At 45.8% G+C, this 20131-nt stretch overlaps 1 protein-coding gene and 1 long non-coding RNA gene across 9 annotated transcripts in view; one reads left to right on the top strand and one right to left on the bottom strand.

Moving 5' to 3' along the window:
• LOC132464669 (uncharacterized) overlaps positions 1-20131 on the top strand; it is a 299834-nt gene that overhangs the window by 220627 nt on the left and 59076 nt on the right. The window lies entirely within an intron of this gene.
• Positions 1-20131, bottom strand: part of akap13 (A-kinase anchoring protein 13) — a 61514-nt gene that overhangs the window by 37680 nt on the left and 3703 nt on the right. For 7 of the 8 annotated variants that reach the window (XM_060061172.1, XM_060061173.1, XM_060061166.1 and 4 more), the window contains exons 3-6: positions 15509-15749; positions 13231-13972; positions 9381-12944; positions 6446-6510 (exon numbers count right to left, since the gene is read on the bottom strand). In XM_060061172.1, the coding sequence (XP_059917155.1) occupies positions 6446-6510; positions 9381-12944; positions 13231-13972; positions 15509-15749 (4612 nt within the window). Of the gene's footprint in view, positions 1-2585; positions 3373-6445; positions 6511-9380; positions 12945-13230; positions 13973-15508; positions 15750-20131 lie in introns of those variants that run through there. The other variant, XM_060061175.1, reaches the window with a different exon arrangement.

Here is a 20131-nt window from a genome sequence, read left to right as displayed (position 1 = left end):
TCTGGTGGTCGTTGCTCGACAACTCGACCACCACAATGATCTCATATTCAGTTGTCTGATCGTTAATCGTCGCCAGCCAATGGCTCCTTTGTCCGTTGATCTCAATCAGTCCCTTGTCCCCTGTTACCATGCTCTTGTGTCCCTCTCTAGTGCTATGGACATCTTGCAGAGATGTTTTACAGGCAAGCCGTGGCCCCCGCATCTGGCAGACAACAGAGATTCGTTTGTCAATCTGCCGTCCTGTTCAGAGAGCCTGTCCATGCTAATAATATGGGCCGTCCATTGGTCACATGAAGAAACCCTGCAATCATCTGCACTTTATCCAAAAATGCAATGGATTTTGAATTCTTAAGAGGTATTCTTTATACCCATCAATTTAATTGTGACCAATACTTATTACTTACATTAATTAACTTAATTACTACGTATTACTATTAACGTTGACTTAAATCCCTCAAAAAAGCCAGAACCAAACTTTAACACTTTCGAGAACCTAGAGGGAGGACATGCTGCAACATGCGTGGTGATAACCACTTCCTCCGGCGCAATAAACTCTGATTTATCGCCAGAGAGAGACACCGTGTTAATCCCAAACTTGACATCAACATGGCCTCCCCTTTGCATTCGGGTCAAGATACTGTCCAAGTGGGTAAAAAGCATGTGTCACATTGCGATCAAAAAGTGTGCAGGCACAATAATGACATGCACACACTTTGAGAGCATGTGAGCCGTGTATACCCAGCACGTGATAGAACCCCTACCCTGCGCGCCGACGTGCTTACCGCCCTTGTCGACTCTGCGCCCCTGCCTGGCTTGCATAGCAGCGGATGTTCATTGTCTGCGAATGTTTGTGATAACACAGCCACGGTGATCAGACTAAGAGGGTCTGGTCCGTCTAGACTCCCAGGGTCCCCCCCTCCCCCCCCCCCCCTCCGCCCCCCCCCCCCGCTGGCTTTGACGCGGTCAGCCATGAATTATGATAGCGTCTTTGCCAAAACCAAAAACACAAAATCCAGTCTAAAGGGTGGCTGTTTGATGCCTTCACCAAGAAGTACTCCTCACAATCAAACAGGGCTGGATGTTAGTGATGGACTGGTGATAAATAAGGGGTGTAGGTGGGGGGAATGGGGGGGGGGGGAGGTTTCTTGGGAGCATGGGTGTGGTGCGAGACAGAGGAGGGTCTCCCGCATGACGAGGAGGAAGATTACACAATCCGCAGTCAAAGTCTTCCCTCTTTAAACATAAGGGTTAGATCCTCTTGGTGGAGATGGGCACACTTTAAATGCATGATTGTGTGCGCCTCATCCTCAATTACCTCAAGGAAATACCTCAGCCAACCACAACAGTTCCTGTTTCATTTCAGAGTTAAATTCAAGGTTTTTTAAACGCTACTTGATGTGTTTAACTTCCTATCCCTAAGGGGTATGACAAAAGATGCTAACCACGCATTACTTGTGTGTGCACGTGTGACTTGTCTACTGAGGGGGCAGGTTGGGACTTGGAAAGTGTGTAGCCTGGGGGCTTCTTATTCAGCAACAAGCTCCCTAGCTACCTAGACAGAACCTAGCAGCATGGTCGATTGCCGTAAACAGAGTGGCTGTGTGTGTGGCTGTGGCTGTGTGTGTGTGTGTGTGTGTGTGTGTGTGTGTGTGTGTGTGTGTGTGTGTGTGTGTGTGTGTGTGTGTGTGTGTGTGTGTGTGTGTGTGTGTGTGTTTTCCGGTTGAAGGTAGCGACAGATGGGGGGTTCATTTGATATGTTTAGGTAGTGATTTATAATTTAATGTGGAGCACAAAAGCCATTACCCTAGATCACATCAGATCCCAGGGGTAGAATCTAGGATGAAAGATAAGAAACAAATGTGCCTTTGTGAGACCTTTATAAAGTGTTCAGCATTGACAATAACATAAGTAAATGATAGCCCTATTATAAGAAAAATAGTAATAGTAAATAACAATTATTTAAGAAGATATCATATCAGGCTTCTGAACTTCTGCAAATGGCATCATAGCTCTAAACTTTACCGGCGGTAACCACACAAAACTCTTCTCTTACTCCATTTCAGACAGCAATATATCTTAAAGAAACTCTTACTCCATTTCAGACAGCAATACATCTTAAAGAAAGTACACCTTTCTTTTGCAAGAAGAAACACCGTAGGCAAAAATGAAGACAATTTTGTTTTAAAGTGATTCGAATAGGGGGGAAAAAAGTATTCCAGATTAAATTTATCTGGAACTATTCGCCAAATGGGCAGGTTTGACTCCCCTGCATTTTGTTAATTACACAGGCCGGCTAGGATTTGGTAAACAAATGTGTTGAAGGGGGCAGACAGCAAGGCCTTCAAGCACCAGCCCGGTATTGTTATGGAGGCTATGAGTGAAGCAAGATCTCCTCTCAATGTCACATTGAAGAGAGTCACTAAATACGGAGGCCTTCAAAACAATCAAACCTATGTCGATAAAGTACCAACTAGATCACCAAGGTCACCGCTATGAACGCGGAAAAACAAAAACTTTTCCACAGGGACTTCTCAACACGCACATTGGTGTGTTCAAAGTATTGCAACACAAACAAACACACCCACCTTAATTAACACCACGTCCACGGTCCTCTCTCCCTTAGCGCAGAGACTGTACCTACGCCTGTGTCTCTCGTACATGCTAGCAGGAGATCCCAAAAATTTACTGATGAAGACTAAGTAAAAGAAAAGTAATTCCAGCTGTCAGGCTAGGAGAGGTGCCAACACCTGGCCGTAATGCCAGCAACACGGCAGGTTTGAATACCAAACAGCGGAACTCTCTTTTGTTTGTCAGAGCTAGCCGTTACTGTAGTCGTAGGTAAGTGTTGTTTGTTTTCGCTGATAGTTTCTCAAACTGCTCGGGCAGGGAGGAGAACTACCAGACGCTGTCGTTATCCTCAGTCTGAAGTAGTTGGCTGAGCGAAAGAAAAAAGACAAAGAAAAGAGAGATGCTTAACTAATACTTAACCGAGCGGAGCTTAGCTTAAGGCACAAAAAAAAAAACGACACAGCTGGCATTGTGCACGGAGCCGCACTAAAAACAGCCAACCGTCCGAGAAGAAAATCTGTATCCGTACAAAACAGGAGACAACGTCTAAAAGGGTCACCTCTGGAATTGGCAAATTCAGTTCCAAGACATCGGCCATTGCCTAAAACAAGCGCCAAAATGACAAAACCAAACGACAACTCCAAAGAAAAGTGCAAGGGCTTGGTGCAGCGTTCTGCCAGTGTAGCGAGAGGTAACGATCGGTGCCCATGTTCCAGTGCGTAATCCAGTAAACTCCAGCTCCGCTCCACCTCCCTGCAGCCCAGAACGGAAAATGAGACGCTTTTGCCCACATCTGTTCACAGGGCCGGCCCCTCCCTAGCTCCCTCTCCCACCCTCCTTCTTCTCTCCTTCCCTTCCTCCCTCCCTCTCTCCCGACATATACACCATTGGGCTGCTTTGAACAAACACTCCAGTTCCTAGTCTTTCTTTTTTCCATTTTATTCCCCCCCCCCCCCCCCCCCCCAGCACACACACAATCAATAAGTACCTCTTCACTTCTGAGTTGCCGAGAGATTCAAGATTAAAAGTATGAAGAGTTGGTTATTGGGTTAAAGCGTATGGACTCCTGCGTCTGTGTGTACACGTGTGTATGATGTGTATGAGGGGACTGAATTGATACGAGTGGGGGAAAAAAAATTACAGGGGGAAGCAGAAAGACTGCTGAGGGGGGGGGGGGGGGGAGGAGAAAAAAGAGAGAGAGAGAGAGAGAGAGAGAGAGAGAGAGAGAGAGAGAGAGAGAGAGAGAGAGAGAGAGAGAGAGAGAGAGAGAGAGAGAGAGAGAGAGAGAGAGAGAGAAAACCAGTTTAAATGGGTCGCTAATTGTGTGTTGGTGTGAGAGGGGGAGGCAGAGATGTAGCAATGGTGGAAGGAGAGGTCTTTATAACTATGATTATATGGGGTGGATCCCAGCTTGAGTCATGGCTACCGTTATATCCAGTGGCCAACGGCGGACAATACAGCATGTATGGAAACGTAGGCCGGTATATGGAAACGTAGGGATTCTAGACACAAGGATAAAAAATGATTTTCCGGGGGAACAAAAAAGAAATACGACACTAAGGCTGATGTGCTACAAGGTTTGCCTTCTGCAACCTTCCATTACATAAAATAAAATACATGTTTAGTTATATACAGTATATACAAACACTGCCAAAACTATGGATTTGCTAAACAGAAATAACACTGCACATTCATCACTCTACAATTTCCATAAAGTTGAGTCGGTTATAGATCCCTTGCCCAGGAATGTTTCCAGCGCAACGCGCCTAGCTCTGAAAACTCTGAACAAACTGTCAAATGACAAACTCGGTGGTGCAGATCACCAAGTCAACGTGGTCTTCATGAGGGTAGGCCGCTTCTCACCCCTTTTCTACCTTGGGACAGCAAAGCCCGCTGCGATGCTGAAGGAGGGCAGCCTCACAATGGACCATTCAGTTTGAATGTAAAGAATGGACAACATAATCAGACTTGGCGTTTTTGTATGTTTGTAGACACGCTTGTAGACAAAAAGACATGAACTTTACCCATGTATAATGTTAAAAGCGTTACAATAAGTGTTGTAGTGTGGACATAGAGGCTACATTCCCGATAGCCCTGATATAAGTATAATATATTAGTGGTAGACTTGTTGCTGTGATACTTTGTGGTTGTTAAAACCGTTCTTTAAGAATGAAGGTTTAACTTGGAGGAGTTGCTACATCCGTCATTGTAGTTGCTTTGGTCTAACCAAAAATTCTCTCTAGTCAAAAAAAGTGCAGAGGGGTTTTGTCCCTCAGAACACAGCCGTCACGTGCGGCCAATGACTGGAAATAAGCAACTCCATCTGCAACCAATCAGCACCACACAAACACAGCTGTCCCCATGGTTACAGCTGTGCACACCTTCCAGTTGTGTCCATGATGCAGGGAGGGGGTTCCAACACGGGGGTGTGATTTAGTTGGGAGAGGGCGAATGAAAAAGGAGGGCGGGAGCACACATGCGCACAGAGCGCATTCATTTGGAAGCAGTTATCCCATCATTAAACACTAGTGGGCAGTAAAGGACGGCAAACGTTTAATCAGCAACGAAAAACCACAACATCAACAACATGTATCTATTCATTTGTCTGAAGGCTCGGTACTCCTGTCTGTCCTCGGCCTGTATTTAGATCATAGCACTTGGGGGAGACATAGAAACTGAGACGTACTCACTCCTTCTCTCAGTTCATGCCAGGCTATTGGTCTAATTAAACCTTAATTTAGGATTAAGCACCTTAGGGTTGGTAAAACTGGTATGAAACCAGGCAGCCTCGGTTAAACCTTAACCATACTAAACGAAGGAATGGAATTAAAATCTATCGGCTGCTACAACACTTTCACACAACCGTAAGGACTAAAACAGAAACATACAATCAGAAGCTACTGAAATCCAGAATAATCCATGATTTAGGTGTTCTGCCAGACAGAAAATCGACAAATGCCAATATATTTGACAGCAAAGGGACAATCTAGCTGCACACTATTCTCTCAATTCTAGTTTACTGGCCAGTTACAATTTAGCACAGAATAATGTAATTTATTCAGTTTAGTTGAACCTTTCTGCTGGGAGTCAAATACCCTAATCTATTCATATTATATGAATAAATTAGTGAAAAAGTTATTTCTCTTAACTTCTTCACCATCTTTCTCTTCTAAACCTCCCAGACATTTAGCATGATATCCTTCAGCAAAAAGAGTCGCATCACGCACGCACGCACGCACGCGCACACGCACACACACACACACACACACACACGGGGGTCCAGAGATTCCCATAACTTATTCGATGACCCCAGACTGCAGAGCGTCTTGACAAGTGCGTCATTCAGGGCCCCTAAAGAGCGATTTGCACAGGGCCTCATCGGTGGACCCGATCATGTGCCTCCAGCCTACGGCCGGGCTTGGCCTGAACCAAGCTGCACCAGGATTTAACTGATGGTGTCTGATTTGCCAACAATCGCAAAGATAATCCCATGAAAGACACATGTGCACACTAACACACAGGTGCTTTCAGGCCATCCTCTGATTAATACAAGCCTAAGCCTTTGATAGTTGTCTGTACTTTAATGTTTGATAACTGCAACTTTATTAACGACAAAGATGATCATTTTCCACTACAGAATTCACTACTTTGCTATACAAATTGTTAGTAAGTTCACACACACACACACACACACACACACACAGGTCAGTATGGGTTATTTTTAAAAACCCTTTAAAGAAATAAAGGGAATGATGGATGAGTTTGAACGCAACCTGTGGCACAACCTTAGGTCCCCGGGCTGGGCTCGAAAGAAAGGGCCCCCATTAATCTGAATCGGTGTACCACAGGGCAGTCAGGGCTCCCAGAATGAACTCACCTCAGGATGGAGGGCACCCTCTGAGATCGTCTCGGGGGGCTGTTCTTCCTGCAAGGCTTCCCTCACTGAAGGAAAGATAGAGATCAAAGTTAAAATAAATAAGAACATATTTATAGATAAAGCGAATGGCATTTTTTATTTCATTTTCAGAACCAAAATCAAAATAGCAACACTTTGGAAACATCTTTTGACCTCCATAGCCTTTTTTCTGAATTTTGTCAGGTTCCCACGGGTTCCTCACCCGAAGAGATGAGACAGGAGGCTTGTGGTTGTATGACGGAACCAACCCTAAACCTCTGAATAGAGAAAACTTCTATGCGAGTTTATCAAAGTAATGTTTTCAAAATGAAAACCTCCAGGATGTTCATCATCAGCCTAATCTACGATGACAAAATAACTTCATCAAAACAACCTCAAACCAATAAAAGACCAATATATCCACTAACCTAATTTAAAACGTTTATAAAGAAAATACAAGTCAGGAGATCAGATACCAGGATAACATCCTGAAACTATTCACGAAAAGAATGTCCTGTGCCCATTATCGATTTCAAAATCAAAAGACAACTTTTCTTCCCCTGTGAGAAAAGGGAAAGAACTCTGCAAACAGCTGCCTTCAAGTGCACACACACAGACACACACAGTATATGTGCTGATATGTCATTCTATATAGTTAAGCCTACACCATGTGCTCTCCCTGTATGCATCACAGGCGGACATGAGCCCCTTTCACACATGCATGCACGTCTTTCGCTGCAATGTTCAGGAACCATTCCTGCATGGGGTCATGTGTGACTGGGAGAAGAGGTCGATAGGGTTGATATTCCGCTAAATCTGCGCTGCCAATTCCCCGCTTAAGATTTAGTATGGACATTTCCGAAAAACTGCCGTTACGGCAGTGTTGTGAATGAAAGCAGTAACATCGCTGTGAGGGGCAGGTGAAGGATTACATTAGTCTGACGAACCAATCACAAGAGTCCGCTGATTATGTATTATAATCTGCTGCTTCTTATCTAAATGTGCCACTGCTTCTCGGGTGATTGGATTAATGTTATCCCGATTATTAATACATTATTTTTTTTCATGAATGGCTTGAAACTTTACAGATGCCAAAATAAGGGAGCTACTCTCAGTCACGAGTTTTATGGCGGCGGCAGGCATTGATAAGTGTTGCATTTCCACCCTCTGCTGGACTTTCCGTTGGCCAGTCTATGCAGGTATTGCTATGCCTTGGCTGAAAGGGCGCAAGGCAGAAAAGATCCAGAACGTAACTGAATGGTTATCCCAGTAATGTACCGGGAACTATGTGGGAAAGAGGCTTAAACTGACACACTAAAATCTTGCAAGGAGAATATTTAGTATGCTAGCATTTATATATATATTTATTATATATATTGTACCGTATATATAATTTTGCGATGAATATGAAAATATGCTACCAACTGTTCAATCAGCCTCTTTGCGCATGAAACATAGGAATTGTATAATTAGCCTACTTGTTTTCTGAGGAGATAAGATAAAAGGGGCATTACAGCTGTGACTCAACCAGCCGACAAAGCAGGTCAAGGTGCCAACTACTAGCCTGTTTCCTAAGGAAACAGACCCTCCCACACTTATCCCTCATGACATTTCTCCTTGTGATATTAATTTCTGGTCTGTGTTTTGAGTCATACAGACATTGTTTGAAGTTGTTTATCAGGAACTACTGTTGCACACAGAACAAACAGCTAAGCAGCTTCCTGCTACAAAACTTTGAAATGAAGCTAGCACAAAGCTGAGCAAACATTCATTACTGAGCCCACACAAGTGGCCGTTTTATCATTCTAGAAGACCATCCCTGGATAATATTTAACATGAAAGATGATTCAGAAAAAAATGCTACCGTTGCAATGAAGTCATCTTTTATAAATAAACCAAAAGTGAAGAACCCTGAACATCACACAAACTGGCACACTCAAATACTCCCACACTGATTACATATTGAGAAAAAAATAAGATTAGCTTATTCATTGACTTTCGATCAGACAGTCACACACTCTGATACTCACAATGGCCACTTCTCAGCCGGACTCTACTTTTGCCATCGACTGTAGAGGTCAGATGACCTCATCAGGTTGCTTAGATACCACACTCCCACACAAACAGGGGAGCTGGGTAAACTGAGTGACAGACACACACAGCCCTTCCCAGTTGTTTCCACAATATTCCATCCCCCACAGCTTGCCTATACGCATTCTACCACAGACCCCTCAAGGCAGCTGGGACTACACCAAAGACACACGCCCCTGTCCGCTGAACCTCAGAGAGGGGACGTACTGTAAATCCAAAGAGCGAGATATTTTATACAGACAAACTTTACCGTGCATACCCATGTCATAGCTGATCTTCGCTTAAAGCATTGAAGCTATGGCCTTTATTTAATGAAAATATTACTTTGGAGAAAGAGGAAAAACTAAAGGAGAGTCAAAGACAAGAAAGGAAGAATGCAAAGCTTGCCTACGGTTTGAACCCTCAACTACTCAAAGTAATCAAGGGTCTCAGTACTTAAAGATAATATGTGTAAGAATCAGAATTCCTTCTCAATACTGGCAACTTTGGCCGGTTAGTGAACCGCAATTATGCTCAAGCTCGTGCATTCAGTGCACTTAGGTGTGAGCTCCATGGGTTGAGACAATAACAAGCATAAACTAAGTTTAATTATGCTCAAAAATAAACATTTTACAAATGACATAGTTGTGAAAGAAGAGACATTTTTGCAATTATCAATGCTTAGACTTCAACAATGACCTGCCAAGCTGAACTATGCAACCGAGATTGTGGGGGAAGAAAATTAGACCCTCCTCATATATTGGCAATTTCAAGCAATTTATGCACGCACAAATCCTACGCGTAACCCCTTAAGACAACGATCTGAAAAAAAATAATAGTAATTTACCTTGAGTTCTGGAGGCGTCTGGAGTTGTGACCATAATCCTCTGTGTCTCCTCCCCGTCACTTGTTCTTTCCTGGTCCTTGCATCCATCGACTGTATCCAAATAACCCACGTGCCCCCCCTGGTCTTGGAACATACCATCTCCATCATACATAACAGCACTGTGAACCCCTTGATGCTGGAGGCTGCTACTTTGAAACTCCATAGGGGTGGCCAAAACAAACATATCTGCCAATGGTTGGGTCGTACCATCGTCAGGAGTCACAGGGCTGGTGGATTCCTTCGACAGGGGGCTTGAGTGGGCCGTACCAGAGCCGGTACCAGAGAGTGAGTGATCCGGATTGACAGGGAGAATCACTTCGCAAGCGGGCATAGAATATTCCTCGTCGTCAGAGGAAACAGCACCCATGTACGAGTTCTTGCTCTGGATTTCAGAGGGCGGAACACCGCTGCTACACACTTCAGACTCCAAAGGCAACCTTTGACCCCCAGCTGAACCATCTTGGTGGATCTCGCCTTCACCCTCCTCACACACAAACACTACAGTGCCTTCCTGGCCGGTCACACAGGCCTCACTAGCAGGCTCAATGGCAGCCACAGCTTTGGATGTTCCTTGTGATTTACCGGCTTCACCAGACTCATTTACTAGAACATGTCCAACCAGGGGGGTTTTGGCACCGTGCCCTGGGTTGAGCCTGATACCCAACAGCTCTTCAGACAAGAAGCAATCGAGTTCTCCGGGTGAGTCATCAGCACACTCTTTGAGTCCGGGATTTTCGGTGGCGTTTGAGTCAAACCAGTCCAATTGCTTGCCGTTGCCCTGCCCTGTGTCAATGACAGGGCAAGGCACTTGATTGTCCTGACAGAGCTGGCCTTCACTCAGAGCATTGATTGGGCTAGCAGGCTGGGCTGCAAGTGCTTCATTCAAATCTCTGTACGTTTTTGTGTCAGCCACTGCTAGGCTAGATGCTTTTATAGTCAGATCGTGACTTAAATCCAAGCAGAAGTTTTGTACGGATATGGCTTCTGATATAACTAGTTCTGTGTTTATGATGTTTGCCTCTGGGGACTCCTCAAGAATGACACCTGCTTCTGGAACTGACTGGTTACTCATTAAAATGCGTTCCACGTCTTGTGGCTCTGCTACTTTTTTCTGTTGATATTCTTCATCGGCTGATACTTTTTCATCCGATGGACAATAATCGTCTGTATCAGACAGTTCATGACAAGCATGGCTTTTGCTGGTCGTTGGCGTGGAGGCTAGCTCTGCTTGTAAATCGTTTGTGAGCTGGTTAACACACACCGACACTTGAACCGTGGTGTCGAGGGGCAGCTTGTGTTCACTACTGAGCACCGATGAGGCCTGAATAGGAGTCTGGCCTGTTTGAGATGACTCTTTGGACCATTCTGCCTCTGATAGTTTGCTCAGCTCTATTTTAGCAAGCGCCGATGCTACGGCCACGCTAACAACAGCAACCGCTGTCGCTGCTAGCTCCTCATTGTAGCGAAGATTATCCTCTCCATCCATGCACCTATTCTCTGCCTCCCCGCTGTTCTCATTCTCACCATTGTCATGCACTTCAGCACTGCTCTCGATCACCTCTTCCCCTTTTCTTTCTTCTTTGTTCCACACACAGCTCTTTGCACTGGCGGCCACAACTACCTCGTCGCTGTGCCTCTCCATAATACAAGCCTCGCGCATTTCCTCACGGCCCCCCCTCACCTCGCTTCCCTTTACCTCGCTCGGTTTGTCCTCGCTTGGCCCATCTCGAGGCGGCCCGACGTGTCCAAAACAATGCCCCAAATCAGCCGTCACAGTTCCGTCTGCAGTTCCTTCCGGTGTTTTAAGTGAGGAAACATCCGCTGCCCCCTCCTCCCCTTGTTGTGGCGGTTCCACAGGGGGGGCTCCTTCGTGTTGTATGGCTGCCATGCATGTGCTTGTCTCTGTGGTCTCCGAGTCCAAAAGCCATTCAACCTCAGTGGGGTTCGCAGGTTCGATCGTCGTCACACATTGAGGAAGTTGACCAACGGATTGATCCACAGAGTTGGGTTTAATTTCAAGAGCCTCCACATTTGAACAGTTGTTGAGTTCCATCGCTGCGGCAGGCTCTGCGTTTTGCTCAGACAATAGCACAGCGTCAAAGGCTCCTTTTGATTCTGTGGTGTCTGAATGTCCATAATCAAGTTCGGTTGGAACTACATCATCGACATCTACATCCAAATCACTTACTGTTGCTTCAATTTTTTCAGCTTGGCTTTTAAATTCCACAGGTTGGACAGAAATGTCCCACTCCACTGGCTCTGTAAAATACGGTAATTCAGGAAGGTCTGGTCTCTCCACATGTAAAATTGTCCGAACTTCCTTTGATCCACTGTCGCTCCGAGCGAGGCTAGGTCCAGGACTATGAGAGTCGGTATCTGATAGGGCAACAATGGGTTTGCTACAGTCCATGCTCTTATCCCCTGTCTGGCTGGGCAGGCGCATGGTGCCAGCGTCCACTTCCTCCCTCAGGACTGACTCACTGGGGCAGGGAGGCTGGGAGGCAGCCCTTCCTGCCCCAGCCTGGGCTACTGGCCGCGTCTCTGTGGCTACAAGTCTCTCGGCACTGGGCGGATCACCCCCAAGAGCCGCTCCACTACCCGGTGCCTTTGGGTCTCTCTCCCGGTCTGGTGGTGCCCGTATCTCCGCCTGTGTATCGGCCGTCGGGCTGTGGCTCTGCGACTGTGCTCCTGCCTCGGCCAGCGTATCCATCAGGACGTGGGACTCTGTGCTAGAGCTGGAGCTAAGTTTGGCTTCGGCCGCACCCCTCCGGCCCCTCTTTCGCCTCCTCTTCTTCCTGCCCTTGTCTGCCGTCTCTTCGGCTCCCTCCTCCTCCCGCTCGATGCTCTCCTCGCTGTTGGCCCTCCGCCTGTCGTCACCGCCGCGCGCTCCTCCGTCTGCCCCTCCGTCTGCCCCTCGCTCCTTCCTCTCCACCTCCCCGTCCCCTCTTCCTCCCTGGTCCCGCTGTTTTCCGTAGGCTTCCTGTCTTTGTGCGCCAGGAACATGTGACTGCGCTGGCTGTGCTCCAGGGTCTCCAACCTGACTCAGGGCTGACACAGACACTTGAAAACAAGGGTCATGTTCCAGTGAGTCCCCGGCACTACAGACCACAGAGGCTCGGGGCTGACTTAAGGCGCTCTCCTTTTGCTCTGATTCTTCTGGGTGTCCATGGACTGATGCGAGTGACGTGAGGGTCTGATTCTCGGCCATGTTCTCCCCATACCAAGTAGTATGGGCAAGGGCTTCTTTCCCATGAGAGGCCAGCGCAGCCCCCTCGGTTGGTGAGCGCGCCGGGCTTTCGTCCTGGTACCAGACCGTGTTGGCGGGCGTTTCCGGACCCTGTTCGGTGGACCAGCCCATGGTCGCAGTCCAGCCCCCGTCGCGCCACAGCATTCGGCGGGGTAAGGGCCCGGGCGAATCAGGGCCGTCCCTCTGACCGAGGCCAGTGCTCTGGTCCACCGGGTCGGTCCCGGTAGGTTCCCCTGGGTTATCCTCCGAGTTCAGCGATTGCCCTTGGCCCATGCTCCCTGATGGGACAAAAACAAGTGTCATTAGGTTGGACTTTAAGTTCATAGACAAAAAAAGGAAGATGGGGTCAAGGTATACTGAACAATAAGTATCGGGTGACTCTGGATGGTTAGCTTAGCTATATTGTGGCGACTGCTGTTAAATTATCTAAGCAAAGAAAGTTTGCCAGATAATATAGACACAAAGTATTTGCAAATACAGCATTTGTGAAGTAAACCTTGCAATCCATCAATATATTAAATAACAAAATAAAAGATTTTCAACCACCAGCTGACAATGGTCTACCTTTTCTTGCCGGGTTGCCTTCAGAGGGTAGGTTCCATTTAGCCGTGGCACATATGTTGCTTGTCGGATGATTCTGGTTTGTCTGCTTTGCTGACAAGTCTTCTCTCTTCGTCGCTCTAGCAGAAGTCTCGAGGCAAAGTTCCGAGTTCCCGTCTTCCTGTTTTTCTACTGTTTTTGCTACGCTGGTAGTCACGACAACCTGCCCTGCATCGCACACAGTCCCAGACAGAGGCACTATGGGAAATGGAGTCCTCGCTGGTTCTGAGGAACTTGTGGATTTCCCCTCTCCTATGAGTTCTTTGGGCAAAACGATGTTCAACTCAGAGTTACTTCCCGTTATCTCTGTAGGGTTGTTTATAGCTTTCTCTGGAGTCCGTGTGGCACTTTTGTCATTTCCTCTACTTTTTGATGTCCTTTTTCTGTTTTTTCTGCTGCGGGTCGGTTGGCGTCCGACCACAGGACTGGTCCCGCCTGCTGCCTTCTCTTCCTGATTAGGACGGGGACTTTCGGTGTTGCAAGGAGCAATGTCTGCAACAGTGAAACCACAATCGCTTGCCTGCATTTCTGTTGCTTTGCAGCACTTTTCCGGGGCTTCTACAGCCGGCTGTGCAGGCTCCTGTCTCTCTGATTGGCCATTGGATTTAGGACACGCCCTACCAGCAGGGTTGCATAGTCCATGACCAAAGGGGAGATGGGTTGAACCAGGTATCGGGGAACTGGAATCACAGAAATCCAATTTTCCCTGAAATAAAAAAATGAATACAAATAAATAAATAAATGAAAATAAAAGTTAATTTTGCTGGTGGATACTTGGTGTTTTTCATGTATTTTTATTAGAACTTGTCCCCTACTCTATAAAGCAAGTAAAAAAAATGTATAGTATTCACAGAAAAAAGGCAGACAGACATACATACACACCAACACTCTGCAGATGATTGATAGTCTAACTACTGAATGAAGGGGCTGATCTACAAATAGGTTAACCTAGGGGCATTACTCTCGACCAATGCATCGATAGTTTTGTCCTACCCTTTAGTCCTACATGTTGTGATACACCCACCAAGTGCATGTCGTCACAATTGGCTCATGGATATGTATTTCAAAAGGACAGTGCATTGCAAATAGGCATTATTTTGAGAAAGCTACAGTGAAATCTGGGGAGAAGAAGTGAGAGTATAGCTAACCAGCTGCTCAAGTGTGCAAACCAGTTTAGCCTCACTGCTTCATTGACTAACAGGCATGCATTAAGACAGAACTACCCATGCAGGTCACAAGGAAACAAACCTCAAATACCTAATTAATCATCACTAATCGTGAAATGTGTCATCTCATTTCTGACACATACGACCAGGCCTATAAATCATATTGAAATTTTAGGCAAAGCGCAACCCTGTAATGCCTCGGCTCTTGTGACACTACACATTGACCGGTAAAAACACCAGGGCAACATGGGCCGCATTGCCTTGACATTCAATCAAAGCAATAAAGCCTTATGAGCAACACTTAACCTCGGTAGACCACCGTTGACAATCAGATTATTTGTTTATTTATTATCATCAAACATGTCAAGTCATCTACCTGGTGAGCTATCTATCTGGTGAGATTTGGTAGCTGCTATTAACATAATTTCTTCATTTTTTCATAAGATTCACCTGCATTTGAGTTGTATATCAATAGAATACACATTATATTATATTGAGTAGCAAGTGTCGTTTAGGATAAGTATCACATGATTAGCATCAATATTAAACCGGAGACCTAACAGTATGCCATTGAGTTAACAGGGCCTGTCTATAGGTAAACAGCTGCATGTCAAAAATGTTGACCATCCAAGTAGAGTGCAAAGATTCTAGGTAGCGGAGTGTTCAGTAATGTCTATTGATCAAATAAAAATAATCAATGTTATTGAGTGTCTACTGCCCGTTTAGCAATAGTTTAACTCAATTGATACTCAACCATGGACTATCTATCCGGAAGTATGTCAGCGTTAACACTCATTCTAGTCTAGTCGTTCATTATACGGCACCACATGATTAAGGATGCATAAAAATTAAATATACATTTTAAAAAGAGAAATAAATGAAAACTGCTAACACACCTTACACTGTGCAACACTAAAATGTATATAAAAGGAGATATTAAAATAATTTAATAGGTGCATTTTTAAGCCATTAACAGTATTGCATTTTCACAGTACAAACAAAAGTACTGTGCGCATTTATAAGAGATGCTGCATGGAACACAAGCGGGAAAGGTAGCGGCTGTGTCTGGCACTCACCTTCTGCTCTCTGTGTATCTGGACCAGTCTCCTCAGCTCTTCCACCTCGCCCTTCAGCAAACGGCTTTCCCCCCTCTGCCCGTCTCCTCTCTCTACCTCCTCGCTCTCCTTCTCCTGGCGAGCAGGGAGGGTAAGGGTGTGGGTGCCCAGGCCCGGGTGACACTGCAGCGCTCGGCCCTCTGGGTAAACCTGGAGCCAGCCCTCGGAGCCCTCCTGAATGTCTTCTGCCGACGTCTCACACCTACGAACGCCAAATGAAGAAGGAGGAGGAGGCAGATCAGTGGAGGGCTCTGGGGGGGGGGGGGGGGGGGGGAGATTAAGTGTGAATGACAACATTCACACCAAACTTTCTAACTGCGTTCCCTAGAGCTTGCATGCACACATATCAGCACTTTGTGCATTTTGTGCACTTTGGTGGTTTCCTCTTGCCCCCTCTCTTCTCACACCATTATATGTACGTCATAATATTCATTGGGGGAATATCAACCCATCAATCGTCAACCCACGCGAAAAAAAAACACATAGGCCGCAGCAGACTCTTGCAGGACGAAACCACACGGCAACACGGTAACCCTGAGCTGCGTACACACACACACACACACACACACACACAGCATGATATCCAGTGACTCACACCACGGTCGCTCCCTCCTCAATCTGCTCCCACCCTGAGCTAGGATCAACAGAGCCGTCAATCAACATCAACTGACAACACACTTGGGCCTGCAGGCAGCCAATCAGAGCACAGCCTTTTAGCACGTGTTGCTTTGCATTCGGTGGCGGCCTCCAAGTGGGAAACTGTAGCTAGTCACAATCCAGTTGTGAGACATGAATTCATCCGATTTCCTAATGTCAGGGCTGCATTGAAGCGGTCACAAAATGTGGTTTTGTCTGAAACAGGTCTAACCTCATGTAACTATTGACTTAAGTCTGCAGTTTGGTTTGCCAGGATTGCAAACTCTGGGAAATAGGGTAAAATCAACACACCAAATGTCATGAATAAAGAATGGCCTGACATGGGGCCTTCTACTGCCGTGTGTCGTTAAACCGCATGAAAAGGCATGCACAGACGCACATGGTAATGGGGCAGAACCTGAATGGATTCAATATTTCATTTAATATTTCCGTGATAGCTTCTATTTGGAAACAACCAAGAACTATATTATCAGAGGATTGGAATGCAGCAGATAGAAACAGCAGCGCACACACACAGGAGGTGCAGAATGGAAAATAATGAAGTGATGGCCGGGTACTGGCTGTGCTTTCCTGTACTGCTCTGGCTGTTTCGACAGCGTTGAAGAGCTACAAGTGCAAAGCCACACCGGTAGAGCTGCATCGGGTAAGTGAGGTAATGGGAAGTAGGGGAAGAGAGAGGGGGAGAGCGAGAGAGAGAGAGAGAGAGAGGGAGAGAGGGAGGAAGACCGATAGAGAGCAAATGAGCGAGCGAGCCACTGTGTGTGGTCTGTTCAGAAAAAAACAAAATGGTACTTGGGATCCTATTTTGGGATCTCCCAATGAATCACACCCGCAGACATCCTTGTCTTTCTTTGTGTGTCTGTCACTCTGCTTGTTGCCAGATAAGCTCTCTCCCCCCCCCCCCCCCCACCCTCTCATATAAACAGCTGCAATTAAATAGCATCTTTGGGCCACGGATCGTTCAGGGTACTTCTCCACACTGTGTGCTGTGAAGGGTAAGCCGGCATGCTGCTCCAAGCCGTTACAGAACCCTTACAATCCACCTGCTATGTTCCCTCGCAGCGTTCCTTGACTCCGCATAAAGCCACCAGCAGTGGACAGAAATCACACTGGGCAGAGACCACGGGACTATGAGGGGAAGTGGGTTGGACCGAATGGTGGAGGAAGGGAAGAGGAGTGGTAGAATATAAATGGAGAGAAAAGAGACAGAGAGAGAGAGAGAGAGAGAATACACAAAGGAAAACAGGGCCAGCAGTTGTAGGCTGCTTGGACTACATAATCCCTAGTGTATCTGGAGTTGACTCACTGCCTCTACTACTGGATTAGTGGAGGTGGTGAGACGCAGGCACGCACATCACCAAAAAGTTGTAGTCATTCCTCTGGTCTAGTGTCATGGAAGGGTGCTCCCTTGGTGAATTACAATGGAGGACTGTTGGGTGGGAACCTTAAAGTCTAAATATCTTTCTATATTATATCTATCTATCTATCTATATATATCTCTGTACACAAAATTTGCACTGAAAGGTTTCCTTGTGGAGACTGAACAGGTCAAAGGATAATCTAGATGCAGTGATTGACTTAAAGCAAGCCCGATGTGGTTCCAGCCTAGTCTGCTACAAGCACGACGCCATCGATGCCATTGCTTATTAAAACACATGACCAAAAATCTCTGCATCAGTGTCCGGTCCCTGCGCCTGCCCCACAAGCCTCAGTGTTGTTCTTCTCCCCCAACACTCTCCCCCAAGGTCCCGTGGTGGTATATTGACAGATATATTGATATTTCAGCGGTACAATGCGCTGTCAAAGGGTGTCGTTACATGGAACCTCATCTGGGCTCCCTCCGAGGGGGCCTTGGCGGACGCCTCATTAAGATAACAGTGGCCTCCTTGTGTCGACAGCACGTGCACGTACTTCAAAACTAAAAGCGGTTGACTGACGACGTGTCATTTGGTGTGGCAGGGTCACTAGGATGAGACTCTCTGGCAGAAGAATGGCGTCTTTGTAGGTAACAAAAATATTGGATGGTATGATAGCGTTAATGTGTAAATGTGTGGGAAAGGCAACTCAAAATCAGTCAGACGAGGATCTCTGAGATGCTCCATGTTTAAGGTAGATTCATCCTGTCACAGATGCGGTTTGTTATTATTAGTCTGTTATAAGATGCGGCCCGTTATCGGTTCTGACTGCCTGATCTTCCAGAGATTGGGAAGTTCAAACCGATGATTGCACTCCAGTTGTGCTTTGCAACAGAGAGTGGAGGGAGGGTAAACAGGTTATCTTAAGAGGTTCTTGAAGAGGTTGGTGTAGCCATTGGAACGCTGGGAAGCGGTTCCATGCATATTGGATGTTGTAGACGTCTGGGGTGATGGAGGAAATATGATGGTTGTTTTTTATCCAGCCCAGCATTAATTAATCAGGATATTTTCTGGAATTTAACACTCACTGACAAACAAATGGCACTATAAACATTCTATCCATTTCTGCTGGGCATTTGCGATTTTGTTACAAAAGCAACACTGAACACGCACATTCACGGAAGATATCAACTGCAGCAGTAATTCAAATGCCCAAGACTGAATAGTAGTCAATAAACAGTAGGCTTGCAAAATTCCGGGAATTTTCAAAGTTGGAAACTTTCCATGGGAATTGACAGGAATTTATGGGAATTAACGGAAATGTATGGGAATAAACAGGAATTTCCAAAATTGAAGGTTGGCTCTTAACAGGGGACTTAAATAAAGTTGGGCAAAATATGTTTTAGCATTATCGATTCTTGACCAACACAATCAGATTTCATGCAAGTAAACTTGAATATCTTTGCTATTCCTCAATCACGCTAGCACCCTGCTTAATGCAGGGCTATCGAGACCACGCCCCCTACATGCACGGTGCATCCTCCATCACACGTGCACTGATGACTTCTAGAACCCTGGACCACACTTTTGAGCCCAGAGCATATTCAACTCAAAATTCATGTTTTCGTTCTTCAATGAAAGAATAAAATAATTAGAACTTGTTAAAGTTCTACTTACAAATAAATCTATGTTTGTTTTCAAGTTTTTATAGTGTTATTTTACAGGGTGTGTCTACTTAAAACAAAAAAAAAATTAACAAATAAATATATATATATATGCTTGGATATGATACAGATCGATTAAATTACCCTAAATTCCTAGTTAATTCCCATAGTTTTCAGATTTTATGTTTCCAAAATTCCCAAGCTTAACTTCCCATGGTAATTTACCGGAAAGTGCCACCCCTTTGCAACCCTAATAAACAGCCGTACCCGGACAAATAAAAGCTTCAGTTGAAGGAGATGAGAAAAGAGACAAATTGACAAATTGAGATTGAATTGTTCATAAATCAGATATTTTCCCATGACATGTCAGACACAGCAATCCATCTTGGTGGCTGAAAAGAAAGGATCCAGCCACTGAAATAACATGAGACACACGTCTTTGCACATGGATTAACAAAATAGCAGTCGGGCTGCTTTGCAGGAGTAAAGCCTAAAGCCCAAATCACACGGCCATGTCGGGACGGATACAAAATTATGTTTTGGGGACGTCCAAGACAGACCAGGTCCAATAGGAAGTGAGCCAAAAATATATTATCCCGCTACATTACTGCATCATGTGCTCTGCTCGTAAAACAAAAACGAATTATATTCTTATTAATCTTTTGGGCAGCGCTACAAATATAAACCAAATGTGTGATCTGTGTGCTCAGGGCCTCAATGGAAGTGGGGCTTCATTTGGTTGCTGAAATTAGGCGACACTTTGGGCACTCGCACAGCGCCGTAGTGTCCGTACAGGTGATCAAGGCAATTACCCTAGAGCTCCACTTTGGCAAGGTCTGCAAAACGTGGGCCAATCAGGGGACTACTATTAAAAAGGTTAATGTGTCGATCCCTCTGCACCTCCCTCC

Source organism: Gadus macrocephalus, chromosome 9, assembly GCF_031168955.1.
Source record: "Gadus macrocephalus chromosome 9, ASM3116895v1".
In the NCBI taxonomy this organism is placed as follows: domain Eukaryota; kingdom Metazoa; phylum Chordata; class Actinopteri; order Gadiformes; family Gadidae; genus Gadus; species Gadus macrocephalus.
This window is presented reverse-complemented; position numbering and strand designations above follow the sequence as displayed.